The 21,073-nt window shown below is 41.9% G+C and overlaps 1 protein-coding gene across 2 annotated transcripts in view; it reads right to left on the bottom strand.

Moving 5' to 3' along the window:
- ABCA13 (ATP binding cassette subfamily A member 13) overlaps positions 1-21,073 on the bottom strand; it is a 427,963-nt gene that overhangs the window by 363,973 nt on the left and 42,917 nt on the right. For both annotated transcript variants that reach the window (XM_074379707.1, XM_074379706.1), the window contains 5 exons: positions 18,457-18,620; positions 15,904-16,034; positions 11,064-11,197; positions 5,344-5,508; positions 3,374-3,573 (listed from right to left, as the gene is read on the bottom strand). In XM_074379707.1, coding sequence (XP_074235808.1) covers positions 3,374-3,573; positions 5,344-5,508; positions 11,064-11,197; positions 15,904-16,034; positions 18,457-18,620 — 794 coding nt within the window. The remainder of the gene's footprint in view (positions 1-3,373; positions 3,574-5,343; positions 5,509-11,063; positions 11,198-15,903; positions 16,035-18,456; positions 18,621-21,073) is intronic.

A 21,073-nucleotide genomic window follows, 5' to 3' on the forward strand; every position in this document is an offset into this window, starting at 1 on the left:
GGAAAAGAGAAACGCTGCATGACTTGGAATCTGGATCTTGCTGTCAAGTGTCTTTAAGTTCTGACAAGTAAGGGTACCACACGGGGCCAGACCCTAGGGACTATTCCTCTCACATCTGTGAACAGACACTTTACAGCAACATGTGACATTGAACGGTGAGTCCTTGCTGGAGGGCCTGGAGGCACCTCTGTGAGTCCTTGCCTTGCCAAAATCCACACTATCTGCTAGAGCCTGGGTGAAGAGCTCCCACACCTCAGCCACTCTGACTGCAGGGATGTGGGCAGGAACCTGGAGAAGACAGAACCTGAAGAAAAGGCAGTCTATAATGACACAAATAACTCAGCAGAAAACTGAGGGTCTGGTGTGATTTCCATTTCTTTTAAGTGAACATTGTGGCTTAGGAAGAAAAAAAGATGTGAACAATTGGCTACGGAGACAGGGTAGGAAAAAAGGGATGGGGTTTCCTGAACCAAAGCTAATGATAAAAGATACACAGTTTTCTGCTAAGAATGCATGTGATTCTCAGAAAGATTTAAAGAAGGCTGAAGGCAACCACGTGTGATGGCTCATGCCTGTAATTCCAGCATTTGGGAGTCTGAGGAAGGTGAATCATTTAAGGTCAGGAGTTCAAGACCAGCCTGGCCAACATGATGAAACCCCTTCTCTACTAAAAATACAAAAATTAGCCAGGTGGTAGTGGTGTGCGCCTGTAATCCCAGCTACTCAGGAGGCTGAGGCAGGAGAATCGCTTGAGCCTGAGAGGCTGAGGCTGCAGTGAGCCGAGATCGTGCCACTGCCCACTGCACTCCAGTCTGGGCAACAGAGTGAGACCCTGTCTCAAAAAAAAAAAAAAGAGCTGAAGACAAATGACTGCTTTATTTGAAATACTGAATTGAAGAAACAAGGATTAAACTTCACAAAGGACTTAATAGATATATCAACATGTAGAACAACAATAAAATACTAAGGTAGAGAAGGAGGTACTCAGCAAATGCTTAGCAGGCAAAACAGAGGAGAGAATTTGTGCCATAGGAATGGTAGATAAGAAATCACACAATACAGAGGAGAAAACAATTAGAATCTCTCTCTCTCTCTCTCTCTCTCTCACACACACACACACACACACACACACACACACACTAGCACCTACTGGGATGGGACTCACGACTCCACATAAAACTAAGAGAAAAAATTTACTTTGAAAATAATAGAATTAACAAAAGGGATTAGTCTTGAAGATAGGTATGAAGTGCCATCTCACACCCATGTAGGAAAATCAGTGAATTTGTAAAGAGAAGAAGGATGGCAGGAGAGAGTGGTGGGTTTAGAGATTAGCAGATTTTGGTGGCAGGGACTGAAGTTTTAGGGCATCCACTCAGAGCATGAGGCCTCTCAGCACGGGGGTCTCTGTCGATCCCAGTAGCAGTCTGCCACCTCTTGGCTGTCACAGCTTTGGCCCTTCTGTTGGCTTCCCTATGGGATGGACTCCTGGCTTGGTAATGGCATTGCTAGATGATTGCTAAGGCCCTCGCTAGTTTTTAGTTCCTGGTTTGCTGGAGACTTGGCACACAACTGCCCAATGGTCCTGTCTCATTTGTTAAGAAGGAATCATCTGTAACAGCTAAGAGGTGGCAGTTTTCTATTACATGCAACAAAAGCAGCATCCAAATACAAATGGAGGCTTCAGGCCAGGCTTGGTGGCTCACACCTGGAATTCCAGCACTTTGGGATGCCAAAGAGGGCAGATTACTTGAGGCTAGGAATTTAAGACCAGCCTGGCCAACATGGTGAAACTGTGTCTCTACTAAAAATGCAAAAATTAGCTGGGCACGAAGGCATGCCTGTAATCTCAGCTACTCAGGGGGCTGAGGCAAAAGAATCACTTGAACCCAGGAGGTGAAGGCTGCAATGAGCTGATATCATGCCATTGCACTTCAGCCTGGGAGACAGAGCAAGCCTCTGTCTCAAATAAACACACACACACACACACACACACACACACACACACACACACACACACACACAGCAGATGGACAGCAAAGCCAGTGTTTGGGCCTCATCTTCCTGGCACTGAGAATGTGTGGAAATTATATATGGGGACAGAAGAATGCAGGCTGTCCTAGCTTTGTACTTAGAGTGTGATGTAGCCTTCAGCTTCCCCAATCTCCATAGACTGAGCCAGGTAGAGCTTCCAGGTTCAATCCCCTGGCCTGGCACAGAGCAGGCAGAATCCTAGGCTAAAGTGCCAGGGAGAGTTCGAGGCATGTAGGACAATTAAGGTGACTTAATGTGGTGTTTCTATTAATGTTCATTAAGTAACAGACCAACAGGGAGGTTTTCAACATCCCCAGCGCAATGTCGTGGCATTTGTTTATTTAAGACAGATGTTTTGTCCCTGCCCTTTGCCTAGATCACTGCTTCAAGGCATCCTTGCTGGCGCCCTGCGACCATCCTCCTACAGCTCTGATGGCCCTGATGGGAAACCATACTGCCACCTCAAGCACCAGTACCTCATGCCCCAGAACATCTCTTAAGCAAAAGTTAGGAAACAGGGCCTTCAAAAGCAAGATCCTGTTTGCTAACGGTTCCAGAAAATGTGAAAAAACTGGAAGTGTGTAGAATTGCTATTTGTTAAGTAATCATAATAACACAACACGGTCCCATCCAATTCTGTCATCTCAACTCTCCTTCATGGTACGCAGAGAGCAACAGTTTGTCTGACCTGGTTTGAAATGAACATTTTTGAGATAATATTGAGAAATCACATTGTTCTTTTCCAAGGAGAGCCTTAACTTCAGAAGGATAGTAAGATTCAAGTTACTACAAACTGCCACACCTACTGAGGAAAAAGATGTAGTTGGCTATTTTGGTGAATAAATTGTGGTTATCTTAAGAAGGAAGAAACAAATTCCACCATTTCCTACTTCTAAAATATTTCTGGACCTTATGTAAACACTTCAACTATACAAAATCTTTAAGTAAATATAAAAACATACTTTTACAAGAGGAAGATTCTAGGAAAACAGCTACTCGTGTAAAGTCGTTCTGTATATGAAAATGCCTCTGAAATGTATTTATTCATTTTTAAACAAATGCCAAAGACATAAAATCTAAAATCCAGGAAACCGACACCTTCTCAAATATTGCTCCCACATTAGGTCAATTTCAGCCTCTGAACAGGCATCCAGAGAGCTGCAAAACCTTCTATCCTGGTGATGGTCCACAATGAAAGCCTTTGATATCCCATTTGCTAACTAGAAATTCATTGTCTGGCTGTAGTTTACAGAATGTGTTTTTAACAGTATTATTATGCTCTCTTTAAAATTTAGTGCTGTCTACCTAATCAATAATCAAACAGGGAAATGCGCCTTACATCTTTGGAAATGTGTGATTATCTTTTGGGCCATCTGCTGCCAAGCTATCATTCAGGAGGAGCAGCACCGTGTGCAGAGCTTCCACCACCTTCCCGGGCGTACTCTCTTCTTCAAACTGATTCCTGAGAGCCTCCAGACCGTGGCCCATGCCTCTGAGTATCTTCTGAAGCAGACTACCCTGTTGCCACTGATCAAACACCTACAAATTTGGAAACAAAAATGCAACCATTAATAATAGCAAACTGGAAAGAATAGTATTTAGTTAAGAAATATGAACAGACCAGTCTAGATGACAATCTTTTTTTTTTTTTTTTAGAAAATGAGAATGTCTGTTAGCAATTGCATTATGATTTAATTTCTACTCAGAAATTAAAGATTTCATGTTGCAACAATGGATGCACACAACTTTATAATCTCTGCCTTATTTCTGTTTATTCTCCCAAGATTAAAAAAAGAGAGAGAGAAGGGAATAACATACACCTTTAAACAAGTGAAATATAATTTAAAACCTAAACTGACATATTTAGGATAGCATATTTGCATATTTTTAAATATATACCAAAGTTAATACATATTTACCAAGTGCTATTTTATGACATGGACATGGGGAGGGTGATACTGATGTCAATTAGCAATGTGGTTTATCATCGACATTATACCAAAACAGATCATTCTTGCCCAAGCCTGATAGCATGCGGAGGTGCATAATGTACACCTATGTGTGCTAACCACACCTTAAATAACCAGGAGTTATTTCACCCAGATAGTGCACAAAGCAAGGGTGTCCACTAGACCATTGGATGCTGGTCATTTCAGCACTGTCCCTTGATTATTTTAGTGCTGGATGACTTTAGTACCATAAAGCAGATGATAACACCTATATATTTTTAATGATGTTTTGTCCACTATTTGAGATTTGGCCTTTATAAATGACACATCCAGGAGAGAACAAAATTAAAGAGATATGTTCTTTAAGGAAAAACATGAGATGGAGATGGCAAAGCCTGATAAACCAAATGGGAAGTGACTGCCATGAGAGCTCTGCCTCAGTCTCCAAAACCTCCTCAAGAAGCACAAAGCTGGCCAGGCGCGGTGGCTCAAGCCTGTAATCCCAGCACTTTCGGAGGCCGAGGCGGGTGGATCACGAGGTCAAGAGATCAAGACCATCCTGGTCAACATGGTGAAACCCCGTCTCTACTAAAAATACAAAAATTAGCTGGGCATGGTGGCACGTGCCTGAAATCCCAGCTACTCAGGAGGCTGAGGCAGGAGAATTGCCTGAACCCAGGAGGCCGAGGTTGCGGTGAGCCAAGATCGTTCCATTGCACTCTAGCCTGGGTAGCAAGAGCGAAACTCGGTCTCGGGGGAAAAAAAAAAAAAAAAAAGAAGCACAAAGCTGTGAAACAGCCAGGGCCCCATGAGCTTCTGAGGCCAGGAGCGATCTAATCACTCAGGCACTCTGCCCTACACCAACATCTCTGTAAAGACAGACTAGAGCCTCCCTTCGAGCTGCTAAATTACAGTCACTGAAATCACAGTCACTGTTTGTGCACAGAGCTTCTGGTCAAAACAAGAGTGAAGGAACAAGGCCAGTCCAGAGCTCAAAGTGCTGCAGGGATGCTGAATGCCAGCATGCAAACATCCAAGGAGCTGGTCATAGTAGTCCAGGGGATTCTCATGCACCAACAACAGAGCATGGGTCTAGGAACTTCTGAGTTGCCAAGGTGTGTATGCAAGCCTAAGATGGACAGTTTGGCGATGATGGTTGAGGGCCTAGGCCTAAGGAGCTGGGGCCAGTTGATGCATATGAGATAAGGTGCACTCAATGGCCAGGATATGGGTATCCTAAGACCCTTTCCTGGGAGGGACATAAAATCCAACAGTAAACAACATCATGGGGATGGGAGAATGGATTTGGACCCTCAAACTGGCACACCTTTGGACAGAACACGTAGATAGGAGACAGCACCTGTTGGTAGACTCTCAGCCAGCTGACTGCATGGACAAGATAGTTTTTGGCTTCTGACCACTTGGGGTGGCAGTCTCCAATGTGGCCCCATCTCTCAGCTTCATCCTCTAATGTGCTAGACAAGACTGAACACACCATCTTCTCCAAAGAGCTGTCTGTGGGTATCTGACAATGAAATGAAAAAATATTTAGAAGTAAAGCTCCTTTCCTAGAACCTTCCTCTTCTAAAAATAACATCACAATCTTGCCATAGTAAAAGGTCTTACATTTGCTTGATTGAAGAAGTAACAAGTGATAATAACCATGTGATCTACCTTGAGGGGAGACTTAGTAGTTTGAAAAAAAGGGTTATATTTTTCAGTTTCACCTGCAAACAATGGGAACAGCTGTTTCTCCAGGCCAAGGACATAGAGATGACATCAAATCTTGTTTCTTTTCGTTCTCAGGCCAAAAGTGAACATGGGTCAGCCCATTTTAATTGATACTTTGGACTAACAAAGTTGTTTTGCCAAGAACATTTTCTTTTCTGATTATCAAAAGTGGATAATATCAGAAAGATTCAAATTGAGGTCTTGGGTCAGAAACTGTTTAACATGCTTGAAACAAACCTCCTTTATTTCACATGTGAACTTCAACACAGTTCCTCTAACACTGCTTTGCAAATACTTATGTTTGTAATATAATGAACCATATTCCCCTATTACATCATTTTACAACAATTATAATGCTATCTTTAAGAGATTCTATTGATGACTGCCATGGTCTAAATGCATGTGGACTGCCCCCCAAAATTCATATTTTAAAATCCTAGCCCCCAAAGTGATGGTATGAAGAGGTAGGGCCTTGGGGAACCATCGTGAAGGTGAACCCTTATGAATGGGATTAGTACCCTGATAAAAGAGACTCAGGGAGTTCTTTTACTCCTTCTTCCACGTGAGGACACAGCAAGAAAATTTCTGTTGTTTACAAGCCACCCCGTCTATGGTCTTTTCTTATAACAGCCTGAATTGACTAAATAATGGCAGTAGTCAGACAGCTTAATTTTAGTCTTTTGCGTCACTTTTAGGTTCTTTTAGGATCAAGATTGAAAATATTAACCTGTGACTGTCAAAGCACAGGGTCCCTGTTTTTGTCCCTTTTTTTTTCCTTAATTAAAAAAAAATTGGCCGGGCACAGTGGCTCACACCTGTAATCCCAGCACTTTGGGAGGCCAAGACGGGTGAATCACGAGGTCAGGAGTTCAAGACCAGCCTGGTCAAGATGTTGAAACCCCGTCTCTACTAAAAATATAAAAATTAGCTGCGCATGGTGGCATGCACCTGTAATCCCAGCTACTCAGGAGGCTGAGGTAGGAGAATCGCTTGAACCTGGGAGGCGGAGGTTGCAGTGAGCCGAGATCACGCCATTGTACTCCAGCCTGGGTGACAGAATGAGACTCCATCTCAAAAAAAAAAAAAAATCAACAATACCATGTATCATGTTAGATAGATAAGGCTGGGTCCCAACTCAGATGTTCTCAGTCTATGAGAGGCAGACGTGCAGCCATCAGGTTCCCTTGGATATGCCTTATTATGGAAGGTTGAAGGAGTAGAGGCAGAAGCTGAAGTGAGGTCACAGGGGTTCCACAGAGGATGTGAGATTAGACAAATCATTTTCCAATTCAAGAAGCAGAGACAGGGAGAGAGGACTACTCTCCTGCAGTGGCAGCATGCACTGAGGCCTCCAGCAGGCCCAGAGACTGGAGGGGTCAGGAGTCAGACAGACCCAAGGGAGGGCCTAGGAGCACAGGCTGATCCAGATGGAAAAGTCCCTGTGAAACCCCCTTTGCAGATCATGAGAGCAAGAGAAGTCTGGCATGACTGACTCCATCTTGCTTCTAGCCTCAGAGGCTGGCTATCCTTGCTCACACCTGGGCATAAACCAAGCTAACCATTGGAGGAATTTAGTTTATAGTTTAACTTTTTAGCAAGGGTGATGGTAGTCCCTTCCTAAGATGAATCCTCTCCTTTCTCAGGAACAGAACCTGCCCTTGTAAGACTAATAAAAGGCCACAAGATTAAGATTATGGGAGGGGCTTTAATGCTGCTAAAATGTCAGTGTAGTGAAATGAAAACCAGCCATTGGCCCCTAGCTGGCCTTCTATAATCCCCCCTTGCTGCTCAGGAGTCATGGGGCCAAAGATTACAAGATATGTGACCTCCCCAATTGCCCCTATAAATAACATCTCTATTGTCAAACCTAAGATTGATCTTTTGAGATGTTTTTCAGACTTTTGCATTTTCCACACCCTTGTGATTTCATCCCCAACCAACCAGCAGAACCCATTTCCTAGTCCCCTGTCGATCAAATTGTCCAAAAACAGAAACAAAAAAACCCACCCCTCTGAGTTCTCAAAGAGGCTGATTTGAGTAATACCTCCATTTCTTCCCCTTGGCTAGCTCTGCATTAATTAAACCCTTTCTCTACTGCAAGACTGCAGTCTCAGTGAATTGCTTTTGTCTATGCAGTGGGCAGGAAGAACCCACCAGGCAATTACACTTACAAAGAGTGGGAAGCACGCAATGGTCCCCTAAAATATTCATATCCCAATCCAAAGAGCCCAGGTGTATGTTATATTGTATGGCGAGTGAGATTTAAGGCTGCAGATGAAATTAAGGCTGCTTATCACCTGGCCTTGTGATGGGAGATTATCCTGGGTTTCCTGGTGACCCCAATGTAACCACAAGGGGTTCTTATTGGAGAAAGGAAGCAACAATATTAGTGCCCAAGTGATGGAATGTGGGAAGGACTAGACCTGCTGTTGCTGGCTTTGATCATTGAGAAAGGGTCTGAGACCCAAGGAACGCGGATGGTCACTAAAAGCTGGAAAAAGCAAGAAAACAGAACATACCATCCCAAAGTATGTCTCTTTGGCATATGTATTATTTTGAGCTAAAGACTCAAGCTGAGAACCAGCACAGTAAGAAAAACTTCTTACCTCTCCCTAACTGCTTAAAAATAGAGTATAAATTTCCTTTTGGTAAAGGAAATCTAGATTTCTAAAGAAAATTTACATTTATAAAGATAATTTTCATCTGTAAAGGTATCGCTTGGCCAGACGTGGTGACTCTCTCCTATAATCCCAGCACTTTGGGAGGCTGAGGTAGGTAGATCACCTGAGGTCGGAAGTTCAAGACCAGCCTGACCAACATGGGTTAGTAGACACCTGGCCAATTTTTTTTTTTTTTTTTTTTTTTTTGCATTTTTAGTAGGGACAAGTAGTAGAAACTCTGTCTCTACTAAAAATACAAAAAAAATTTAGCCAGGTGTGGTGGCAGGCACCTGTAATCCCAGCAACTCAGGAGACTGAAGTCCAAGAATCACTTGAACCTGGGAGCGGGAGGTTGTAGTGAGACAAGATCACACCACTGCATTCCAGCTTGGGCAACAAGAGTGAAACTCTGTCTCAAAAAAAAAGATCTCTCCTTCCGCAAAGAGAACTACTTCTTCAAATAACTCTGATCACCTGGGAGACTTCTCTGCAAAACAGGATAACTCATTCACCGTACAGTGCCTCCGCCCACCTTCCCATAACTTGCCTTGCTACTTAGAAACCCCAAACCACCTGTACTTTGCATAGATAGACTTGGATGGTGCATAAGCCTTCATCATCTGGCTACTTCCTTAAAATACAGGCAATCCTTAATCTGCAGCAATGAGGTTACATCCTGATCAGCCCATCATGACTTGAAAATATCATAAACCAAAAATGCATTTCACACAGCTAACCTCAAAACACAACCAAACTTAACCTAGTCTGACTGAACTGTTCTCTGAACACATACATTAGCTTACAATGGGAAAAACAATCTAACACAAAGTTTATTTTATAATAAAGCATATTATCTCATGTAATTTATTGAATACTGTACTGAAAGTGAAAAACAGAATGATTGTATGGGTACTCGAGGTACAGTTTCTACTAAATATGTATCATTTTCACAACATTGTGAAGTTGAAGAATCCTAAGTTGAACCATCGTAAGTCAGGGAACATCTATATATTTCTATTTGTGAACTCCCTTACATACCTATATAATAACTGGTTTTCTTCTTGTTTATCTTTTATCAGGTTAATTTATGATCCCCAGCCATTGAACACGATAATAGAGAAAAAAATAATGTTTCCTTCCCTAAAACAGTATGTCTCCCTGACCTCAAGAAGGAATGCAGCCCTGCAGACACCTTCAGTCTAACCCAGTGAGACCATTCAGGTGTCTGACCTCCACTACACTATGATTAAAAAAAAAAAAAGTGGGTTGCCTTAAGCCACTGTGTTGGGGTAGCTTGTTACAGCAGCAAATAGAAAGCTCACACATATGATGTATAATCATATGTACATCATCAGATTATAAATGGAGCTTTGCTGATATTCACAGTGGCATTTTCTGATCATTTTCCTTTTAATTCTAATCTCAATATATTTAACATTCTAAAGTAAAAGTTTTACATAGTTTACTCAAACTATAATATAATGAGAAAACGGGGTCATAACGATGGAGAAAACTAGAATAAAAGTCAGCCAGCTGGGGTTTCATATTGCATCTATATCGGCACTCATGAGAAAATTCAAGAGTCACAATTTCAAATGCTATATATAGTAGGTAAATAGTTCCTAAAATTGTGAGATGATAAATAAAATTGTGCCAGGGGTACAAGAAGCACAAAATTTAGTATACTGTGGTGAGCCCTAACCTACCTGGCAGAACTGATTTTTCAAACACCAAGCCAGAATGAGGGTCTGCTGGCTACAGGCCAACCATCTAAGCCTTCAGACGGACAGCACAGATCCAGAGTCTAAATACTGAAAGCAACAGTCTGAACACAAACAGTAGCTACACTGAAATGTGAAAAGTGCCGTCTGGGAAGACCAGGTTGCAGGGAACTCACAGAGAAGTGAGCAAAATCTACACACCCAGCATGGACTGAGATCCTAACAGAAGACAGTGGTCTTTTCCAAACATGCCTAGCTCAACCCTGACCTAGGAGCTGCACCAGAAATGCTCTAACCCTGGAGGTAAAGTCTATGGACCAAAGCTTCAGGTGCATAGTTCTTGGGCCTGCACCATGCAAAGGAGAAGTGCCTACAAACAGGCCGAAGTGGCAAAAGGGACTCTGTGACTAAAAGATACCTCCCAGAACCTCAGCAACACCAGTAATGAACTGGGTCTTGGGGATCATCCAGTCCAACCCCCTTATTTCACCTAGTTTGGGAAGAAGCTCAACTTTAGCAAACCCAGCTGGCATCTATAACCTACAGCTCCTATTCTTCTTAGGAAAACTATCTCTTTACCTGAAAATTCACCCACTTGTACCCCAACACATTACAGCTGGTGCACCACCTTCCTACCTGGACCCCACTAGCACTGTCTTGTCTTCAGAATCTCACACCCTCACTTGACCTGGCCTCTCCCACTGCTAGTTCCCAGAGCAATCAAGTATCATATTACTTCCAAGCTGCCTTTCCATTCCAGGATAAACTTCAAGGTAAGAAGAAAGAGACACTTTTAGAAAAGCTGAAGACAGCAGGGGTCTCTTCTGTGCAAGGAGTTCAGGTCTTAACGGAACCCTCCTGTCTGGCTGCCTCTCCTGTGGTACCTGCCCACCCTGCCCCAGCAACAGGCTGTAGATCCAGTCTCCAGGAAAAACTCAACACTGTGAGAAGCAGTCAAGCATGTGTACCTCCTTTAGTTCAGCTGAATAGTTCAGGATCTGTTCCGTGTGAAGATCATCCAAACCAAATTGGGATTTGAGATCATAATGGACTTTCTGTGGATCCCACACTATATTCTGCATGGACAGGTGGTAAACCGGCTCTGTTGGAAAACCAAAAGATTTATACCATCAGTTGGTTGAATATTTTGGTATGTCTAATGTAATTCAGAAAAAGAAAAAAAAAATACCATTTTCATCCCTAAAGGAAGAGCAAATGAAGACAAAACAGCATTTGGGCATCAAATAGAAAAAGCAAACAGAAAAAAATGCTTGCTGCTATGGAGAGAATGGTGAAGTGTCACACACTCCCTGGCATAAATGGTTGCAACATTTTCAGACGATAATTTTACAACGTATTTCAGGAGCTTTATAAAATTCAAGTCCCTGAACCCAATAATTTCACTTCTAAAAATCTTTCTCAAGAAGCTTAATCAGATATCTGAGCAAAAATTATTGTACAACAATATTTTATTGGTTCTATACTGATTAAATACTGAAAAACAGCTAAGGGCTTAGCATCTAGGGAAAAGATAAATTATAGTATATTCATAGCATAAAATACTATGGAGTTCTTTAAAACTATATTTCCAATAATTATTCGAAGTCACAAGAAAAAGTTCCCCTAACTCAAGTTGTCAATGTATAAAATCCATGAGTTACCCAAAAAACCCATGACACTATATAGAAGTGACATATTCAAAATATAAATCCAAGACCCCCAAGGTATGACAAAATCTCTGAGGATTATGCCTCAGCATCCACAAACGCAAAAACACACAAATTTCAAGGTGTGTTTGAACATTGAACCTTCATCTAGAAACTAGATTGTTTCAGATCATGATTCAACACCCACTGACTGAGCCCCTGAACTTGCCAACCACTATTGAACCATTTTCACATGCATTATCTCGTAGGATCCTTATAATCGCAGTGAGGTCTACAAAAAAAGCACAATCCATGACATTGACAAAGAAAGGTCAAGTCAAAGAGGACTTCGGGAAGGTACTAAAGATGGGCAAGATCCCAGGAATACAGGACTTTTTGTTTCCACCCTGATTGTCTCTACATGGCATAAACTAGCATTTATTGTATGTTGAAGAGGTACTAGGACCTAGACTAAGAATAACCCATGGGAGGTCTCACTTAGTCCTCCAACAACACTGTGAGGCTGGTGCTATAATTATCTCCTTTTTCTTAGAGTCACACGTGTTAGATCAAGCCTCTGATTCAAACCCAAATGATCTGGCTCCTGAAGCTGAGCTGTAACTATTAATCTCTACTGGTCTCAGAAGGTATTAGAATTACTCACAGAGTTCCAGAAAGGAGAGAAAAGAATAGTGATGTCAGTATAGCATACTTACAAAAGTACACAATCTTTCTCAAAAAGTGAAAGGCACCTTGGATTCAGAAATTTGTTGCTAAAACAACAGAGAATTCAGAATCTGTAAATTAACAATTCCAGTGCATAACATAATTGGACCAGTAGCCCAAAGCCACATGAGGCCACTCATCCCTTTCCCTTCAAATCAGTTCATCAGGCAAAAGAATTTTTCTTAGGCCGGACGTGGTGGCTCACGCCTGTAATCCCAGCACTTTGGGAGGCCGAGGCGGGTGGATCACGAGGTCAAGAGATCGAGACCATCCTGGTCAACATGGTGAAACCCCGTCTCTACTAAAAATACAAAAAATCAGCTGGGCATGGTGGTGCATGCCTGTAATTCCAGCTACTCAGGAAGCTGAGGCAGGAGACTTGCCTGAACCCAGGAGGTGGAGGTTGCAGTGAGCCGAGATCGTGCCATTGCACTCCAGCCTGGGTAACAAGAGCGAAACTCCGTCTCAAAAAAAAAAAAAAAAAAAGAATTTTTCTTGGAGACAAGAGACATGAAGACAGTTTTTAGCTACCTCTCAAAGTATGTTTTGTAATAGTGTTCCTTAGCTTTGACTCACTGGAGAGTTAATAGAAAACTGTTTATTTTAATTAAATTCTTAGCGGTAATTACATTTCCAATTGTAATGTAAATTGGTTGTTGTAATTTGGATGATGTACAAAAACTTGAGCTTCTAAATGAGTTTATTAAAATTAAGGTCACTAGGAAGATTTCAATGAGGTGTTTTATTCATCCCACACCCCACCTCTGTGTTTTGTTCTCAGCATAAGAAATAGTTCTCAGTAGAACTAACCCAACCTGAAAATGGAGTTAAATGTTAATGAGCTAACTTTTCTTTTACAGAGTGCTCAAAAAAAAAAAAAAAAAAAAAAAAAAAAAAACCTTTCTATGTGGATCTCACTGTGCTGGGTCACAAGCAATGAGAAGAAAGAAGCAACAGGCAGAATTTGGGGTGATAGCCAGTTTCATGTTAGTTTGCTGCATGAAGCCACAAAATTCTGAATGGGATTGTAGAAATCTCTGTGCATAACAATCTCATTATATAATACCTCAGGGCTGGGCATGGTGGCTCACACCTGTAATCCCAGCACTTTGGGATGCTGAGGCTGGCAGATCACCTGAGGTCAGGAGTTTGAGACCAGCCTGGCCAATACATGGTGAAACCTAGTCTCTACTAAAAATATAAAAATTAGCTGGGCCGGATGGTAGATGCCTGTAGTCCCAGCTACTCAGGAGGCTGAGACAGGAGAATCGCTTGAATCCAGGAGTTGAAGGTTGCAGTGAGCCGAGATCTCGCCACTGCACTCCAGTCTGGGAAACAGAATAAGATTCCATCTCAAATAATAATATAGTTCAGGAGACTGAGACCTCAGGAGAAAGTGGCCAATGGAAGACTTACTCCCAGAATCCTGAACCCCAGACCAGCCTGCCTCCAATTCACTCCTCACACTGCCCAGGAGTATCTTTCTATAAAGCAGATCTAATTCTACTGCTTCCATGGCCATTCATGTTTTGGCCTGGGCTCCTTTCTATACCACCCCCACTACTGCCTAATGTACCTCAGACAAGCCGAGTATCAAACCTTCACAGCTCTCAGCAAGCCCAAGTATCTCACACACTCTTTCCCCTTCCTGGAAATGCTCCCTCATCTCTTTGGTAAACTCCAACTCACCCTTCAAAACTCCTCCTTGAAGTTTTTCCTAAAACAGATTTCAGATCCTTATTCTGTGGTCTTTTTTTTTTCTTTATTGACATATCTCTCTACTAAAGATGACTTTTTTGAAAGCAAGAACTATGTCTTGTTTTTGTTTTTGTTTTTGTTTTGTTTTGTTTTTTTACTTTAAGTTCTGGGATACAAGTGCAGAACATGCAGGTTTGTCACATAAATATACATGTGCCATGGTGGTTTGATGCACCTATCAACTCATCATTTAGGTTTTAAGTCCCACTTGCATTAGCTATTTGTCCTAATGCTCTCCCTCCCCTCACCCCTGCACCTGACAACTGGGCCTGGTATGTGCTGTCTCCCTCCCTGTGTCCATGTGTTCTCATTGAAGAACTATGTCTTATTCAGCTTTTTATTCCCACTGTCTGGGTAAGTGTTTGGCTCATAGGAAGTGTTCATTGTTTATTCAATGAGAAAATGAATAAATAAATGAACAAATGGATGCTTTGGTGGGTTGGTGAGTAAGTGAATGGGGAGGTAGATGGATAGACAGATGAATGGATGAGTGAATGGATGGATGGATGGACGACTGATAGATGAATGAGTTGGTGGGTTGGTGAGCAGGTCAATGGATGGATGGATGAATTAATGGATGAATAGATAGAGGTATAAATGGGTTAACGGGTTGTTTAGTGGGTGAATGGGTAGGCGGATGGATGGATGGATGGATGGATGGATGGATGGATGGATGGATAGATGGATGGTTGGATGGATGAATGGATGGATATGTGGGTGAATAGATGGACAGATGAATGAATAAAAGGATGGATGAGACAGGCACGGTGGCTCAAGCCTGTAATCCCAGCACTTTGGGAGGCCGAGGCGGGTGGATCACGAGGTCAAGAGATCGAGACCATCCTGGTCAACATGGTGAAACCCCGTCTCTACTAAAAATACAAAAAATTAGCATGGTGGCACGTGCCTGTAATCCCAGCTACTCAGGAGGCTGAGGCAGGAGAATTGCCTGAACCCAGGAGGTGGAGGTTGCGGTGAGCCGAGATCACACCATTGCACTCCAGCCTGGGTAACAAGAGCGAAACTCCGTCTCAAAAAAAAAAAAGGATGGATGAATAGATGAATGGATGAATTCTAACTTTGTTGTTCTCTCACTGTACTTCCCTTAAAGAAGTAGCCAAAGATAGAAAAATAGACAAAAGAAAAGAATTAAAAGTAAAATGCTCAGACTCAGTTGACAATTCAGGAAATAATATCCTGGGTCAAGAAAAGAGCTATATAATTCCATTCCCTCCCCTGTGTTAGGGCTGCTTGTTTAATTAGGGGACTCTGTAAGTTCACATCAACCTGCCTCCTCTTACTAACTACCATTTTTAAAATATTTCCTCCCAATTGGAGGTTACAGAAAGGAAAGAGTAAAATCACAGAACCAGTGATAAGTCTAATATTAGAAGAAATAATGTCAAAGAATTTTTAAATCAATTATTTTAATTTAAAAATGTTATTTATGTTAGCAATGACTGCATAATTTCAACAGTGGTAGGAAGTCAAATTCAGTTTTGAGTTCCAAATTTTTATTCTATTTTTGTCTTGTATTAACAGAAACAATTGATTCTTTTTTGAATTTGAAATTCTAATTAAATCATTTTGAACATCATGTTAGCTCTCTGTTGATGGTCAATGAATTTAAGTAGTTAAACATTTTTAAAATATAGCAATAGCTGCAAGGCACCCATACCAGTAACTGCTACTCCATGTCGCTGCAGAAATGTCAGTGTCGAAATGGTCACATTCAGTACAAGCTCAGAAACCTGGGAAAAAGTTCGGTTGAGTGGCAGCCAATCTAAATCTTCTAGGGATATTAAGGAACTAGAACCAAAACAAAACAAAACAAAAAGCAGTATGAATGGGTAGTTAGCAAAACAAGTAGCATCAATTCAAGGTTTACTTAACATCCCGTGGACTGGGCCCCTAGCACTGTTGCAAGATGTGGCTGGACCATGAAGAACACTGGTCAGCATTCTTCATGGCTTTAATTTGACTCTAACTCCCTGGACTAGTAACTAAATGTAAGAGGTAAGTTCTTCTCTTGAAACACTTGAGAACTTAGGCCATCTTCCACTCTGCCTTTGACACAGAACTCAGGTTTGAACTGGCTCTGCCATAGGTGTTATTTTATACTCAGCTTTGATTCTTCCTGCCGCAGGGCAGCTGATGAGGCCGGCAACATGCAAATGGCTGCCATATTAGAAAAGCAAATGAACAGTCAGCCTGGCTGCTTCAAGTTCAGTTAATCAGTCTAATATTTGCAGGGCAATGTCATGTACCTCAATCCTCCACCCTGTCTTAACCTATGGATATGAATAGGTCAAAGGTTCAATTAGTGGCTGTCAAACTTTCAAAGAAAAGGGAGCTTTGGGGAGGGGGAGTTTACATATACATGGTATTAATTTTATTTTTAGAATATTAATATTTTATTTTATAAATAAATATGCTTCAATTTGTAGATTGGAAAATGCACTCAACAGAAGGTGGAATATATCTGTATTTTGGCAACATGAGACCAACAAAACCATAAGCTGTGCTTCCAAACAGATCGTTTCCTTGTAGATTTTCATCAAGAAAAATATATTATGACAACTTTGTGTATTGAAGAGTATCCCAGGATTATAAGATATATCATTGAAACCTGGTACCACTTGGAAATACTTCTCTCTATGAATGCAGATTTTCTTGATATCATGCTACTGAAGCAAAATATGGAAATACAATTTATGCTGAAGTTGATATGGTTCAACAACTGTCATCGGTATCTTCTTATTTAAAATTTTGCGTCTCTCCAAATAGCCCCATTGTTCTCACTGTTCACTGCTAATAGAGTCAGAGCTTCAGGCAAAAATACAAAAAGAGGCATTTCTAGTATGTTCAAATATTTAAGTTATAAATCAAGCTAACTAACTAATTAACTATCATAATATGTTCCATTTTCCTACATTGACCAATAGATCTTCATAACTTGGAAAGCTACATTCAGATTAAGAATTTTCTGATCCTCGGAGTTGTACATCAGACTGTAGGAGTTTAAGGGAGCCCCTGTCCCTGGCCCCAACCTTCAGCCCACTCCTCCCCTATGTCCTCCCCACCCTCAGCTTGGTCTGTACCTCAAGGGGCCTCAGTGCTCAGAGGTGAGTCCTCCAGCCTACACAGCCCAACAGCACCCATGCCTCTCACCCTACACTCCTGCCAATGGCTGCAGTCATCCCTAGACCACCCTTAGGCTGGAGGAGGCACAGTCCAATGGTAAGACTTTCCCTCAGAAGAAGGGGCCAGGAAAAGAGGCTTGAGCAGGCTCTGGCCATTAGATTAGGGAACTCCAGGGTGAGAGAGACCCAGGGTATGTGGGCTCTGTGAACACACCCCCTTCACCCCATGAGCATTCTGAGCCATGAGCAGAGGCACAATCTGAGGAAGGCCAGAACAGACAACGCCCCAAAGCACAGGCCCCAGGACAGGGCCCCTTTTCTCCCAGCCTAAGGGCAATGTGGGTTTCTCTCACCAATGGCAGATAAAATAAGTAACAGTTAAAAATCAGAGAAGAATATAAACTTCTGCTAATAAAAAATAATAAAACCCATTATTCATACAATGAGTTTACACAAAATAATTCAATTATTTGTAACAGAGGGTCATGCTGATTAAAGCATGGGAAACCCACCATGGGAAAGGATGCTCCCAAAGTCACCCCAGGTAACATGGGGGTCAGATCCAGCATAGGAGACCAACGTCCAGCTCACTGAATCACACCACTGACGCAACTGAGCTTATCAGTTCTGAATACTATGTGGGCAACTGTGGCATAATTTTTTAAGAAATTAAATTATTATATTCAAGCCTTATCTCTAATAGTGAAAAACTTAGAAACAACCAAAAATCTAATGTTAAATTTATTAAATTATGGCATATAGTACCTTACGAGAATGATATATGCTTCAGCCATTAAAAATGACCATTTATCAGCTGTAACAACAGATGAAATATTAAAGTATGGAGCTAACGTTTTTAAAATCAGGGAGAATACGCTACGAAGAATATCACAGCCCCTATATAAAACATGTACACAGACAGATGAGGGACAGACGTTGGGGTGCAGAAGCTCCTGTTGTTTCAAGGTGACATTATTGTGAGGTTTTTTTTCAATCCAACAATTACTCAGTAATTTTTATTTCCCATTTTAAAAAGAAGGTGAAAAACAACATATCGATGCTTACTTATGGTTTTCATTTTCACTTACTTCACAGCAGCCTGGAGAAGGGACGCTGCAACACGCACGCCGTCTTCCACGTGATCGTGGCTTCGGTGTAGCCTCGGGAGTAAAAGTAGAAAATCCCAGATATGAGGCTGCTGGTGGAGGCTTTCCAGTTTCAATATTACCTCCTCGGTCTTATTGAGATCCATCTGATGGGGAAAAAAAATGCCAAGTTTCCCTCTGGACTTTCATTAATCAAGTAAATGAGAGACAGAAATGCTGCAAAGATGCAAAATTGTAGAAATTCTCCTGGTAGAAACCCATACTTCATATGTCACTACACTGAACAGATTTGCCACTATGTTGAACACAGTGTTAAAACTATTCTGTTCCGTTGAAGGGATTTTTTTTTTTAATGGTTTAAAAATACGGATGGGGGAGAAAAGGGGCAAGAAGAAAAAGAAAGCTGGTTTTTGTGACGAGCTGTACCAACTTCTGCAGTTTTTGAAGCAACAACGTCTTTGAGATAGATGCTGCATAAGGATGTAATGATCTATTTTTTACATGTAAATGGTAAAAGAAAGAGAATAATTCAGATATGAACAAGAAAACCCAAAATTTCACTGAGTACTGATGGCTTGGTCAGAAGGCAAATGCAGCTGGCCTGTGGTATAGCGCCTTTGGATTTCTCTAGATACGTGAGGCTTTTATATACATGGCAAGAAGGACAAAGTGCCAGAATAGAAGGAACACTGAGCCTACAGGCTCTCTCGGGGTAGAAAAACACCACAACGCTCCATGACATCGCAGTAAGAACTACCCGACGCTCTGTGTTCCGAGCTCCACAGTTTCTGGCTCTCCTCTTGCAGTCTAGTTTCCATTCCTTCAATAAAAGTGAATCCTGCATTTTAGACCACCCACAAAAGTCACAACATTTATCTTTCAGATGAGATAAAGTTTAAACAAACAAACAAAAAGAAGCATTCTCCAGAGGTCCAACTACTCCAAACAAGACACACTCCCTCTTCCTCACACCACTCTCAGTGGAATGAAGAGAGGGTCTCAGAAGGTCCTGACAAGCTCCCCAGGGAGTACAGTCAGTCCAGCCATTTCTGGAGGATTCTGGCTTCCAGCACACTGCCATGCTTTTGAGCATGACTTCAGCCGCCATTCTCGGTGCTCTCCGTATCTAATAATCCTCAAATCCCTTCTGTTACTGACCTCCCTTCCACCCAGTGATACTGTCTTCCACCTGCTTGAATCACCCATTTCTCTGGTCAAAATCTGTATTTTTTCATTGTTAATAGCTACAACGTTATGCACCTCACTCTTCCACGATGAACCCCACTCCTTTTCTACAGTTCCCCAACTCTAATGACTCTTCAGCCCTGCCAGGCCCCACATTCCACTCTGCCAACACCTCTTTCCTGCCCTCCTCACTCTCATGCCTCTGATCCCTGGATGATCTTTCCCTTGAATACTCACTCAACTATTTTCTCCTCTCACAATCTATCATATATTCCTCTGGCAAAATTAATAAATAAATAATAAATTCCATCTCCAGTCAAATTCAGCACTTCAGTCCTCAGCCTGAGCTCAGCCTTACTGCTCTCCCACCCCTCAAGAGCATCGTTCAGCAACTGTCCTCTCTCTTTTCCCCTCTATCAGTTCATTCCTATCAGCATATCATTATGTGCCATCTTAAAAAACACAACCTATTCCTGCCATAAGTACAAAATGTCAAATTAACATGCAATCATGAACATACATCAGACAACCCAAAAATTGAAAGACAGTCTACAAATAAGTGATGTACTCAAAAATCCTGATGAAATAAAGACAAAGAAAGACCGTTCCAGAACAAAGAAAACTACAGACAGGACAACTGAATGCAATGCATGATCCAAGATTTTCTTCTGCTGTTAAGAACATTATTAGAACAATTCGTAAATCTGGAAAAGTCTATAGGTTAAACAATTCTATTGTATTAGTGTTAATTTTCTGATTCTGATAATTTTCTGATAATTGTACTGTAGTTACGTACAAGAGTATCCTTGTTTTTCAGAGGTACACAATGAAGTACAGTCAGGCTTTCGTATCTGTGTGCTCTGCATCCTTGGGTTCAATCAACCATAGATTGAAAAAATTTAGGGAAAAAAAATGGATGGCTGCATCTGTACTGAACAGGGAGAGATGGAGGGAGGAAAGGAGGGGAGATGGAAGGGAGAAAGGGAGAAGGAAGAAAGGAAGGAAGGAAGGAGGGAAGGAAGGGAGGGAAGGAGGAAGGGAAAGAGGAAGGAGGGAGGGAGGGAGGAGAAGAAGGAAGGAGGGAGGGAGGAGGGAGGGAAAGGAAGAAAGGAAAGAGGGAGGGAGGAAGAGAAGAAGGGAGGGAGGGAGGAAGAGATGGAGGAAGAGAGGGAGGGAGGGAGGAAGGAAGAAGGGAAGGAAGGAAGGGAGGGAGGGAGGGAGGGAGGGAGGGAGGGAGAGAGGGAGGGAACGAACCACTGTGAGAGAGAGGGCTTCTTTCCTAAATAATCCCAGTATTTAGGGAGGCTAATTCCTCCTAAATAATCCCAGTATTTAGGGAGGCTGAGGCCAGAGGGTGGCTTGAGCCCAGGATTTTGAAGGTGAATGACAGAGTATTTTTTTGTCTCTAAAAAAA

This window comes from Saimiri boliviensis, chromosome 10 (genome assembly GCF_048565385.1).
Source record: "Saimiri boliviensis isolate mSaiBol1 chromosome 10, mSaiBol1.pri, whole genome shotgun sequence".
Classification (NCBI taxonomy): Eukaryota; Metazoa; Chordata; class Mammalia; order Primates; family Cebidae; genus Saimiri; species Saimiri boliviensis.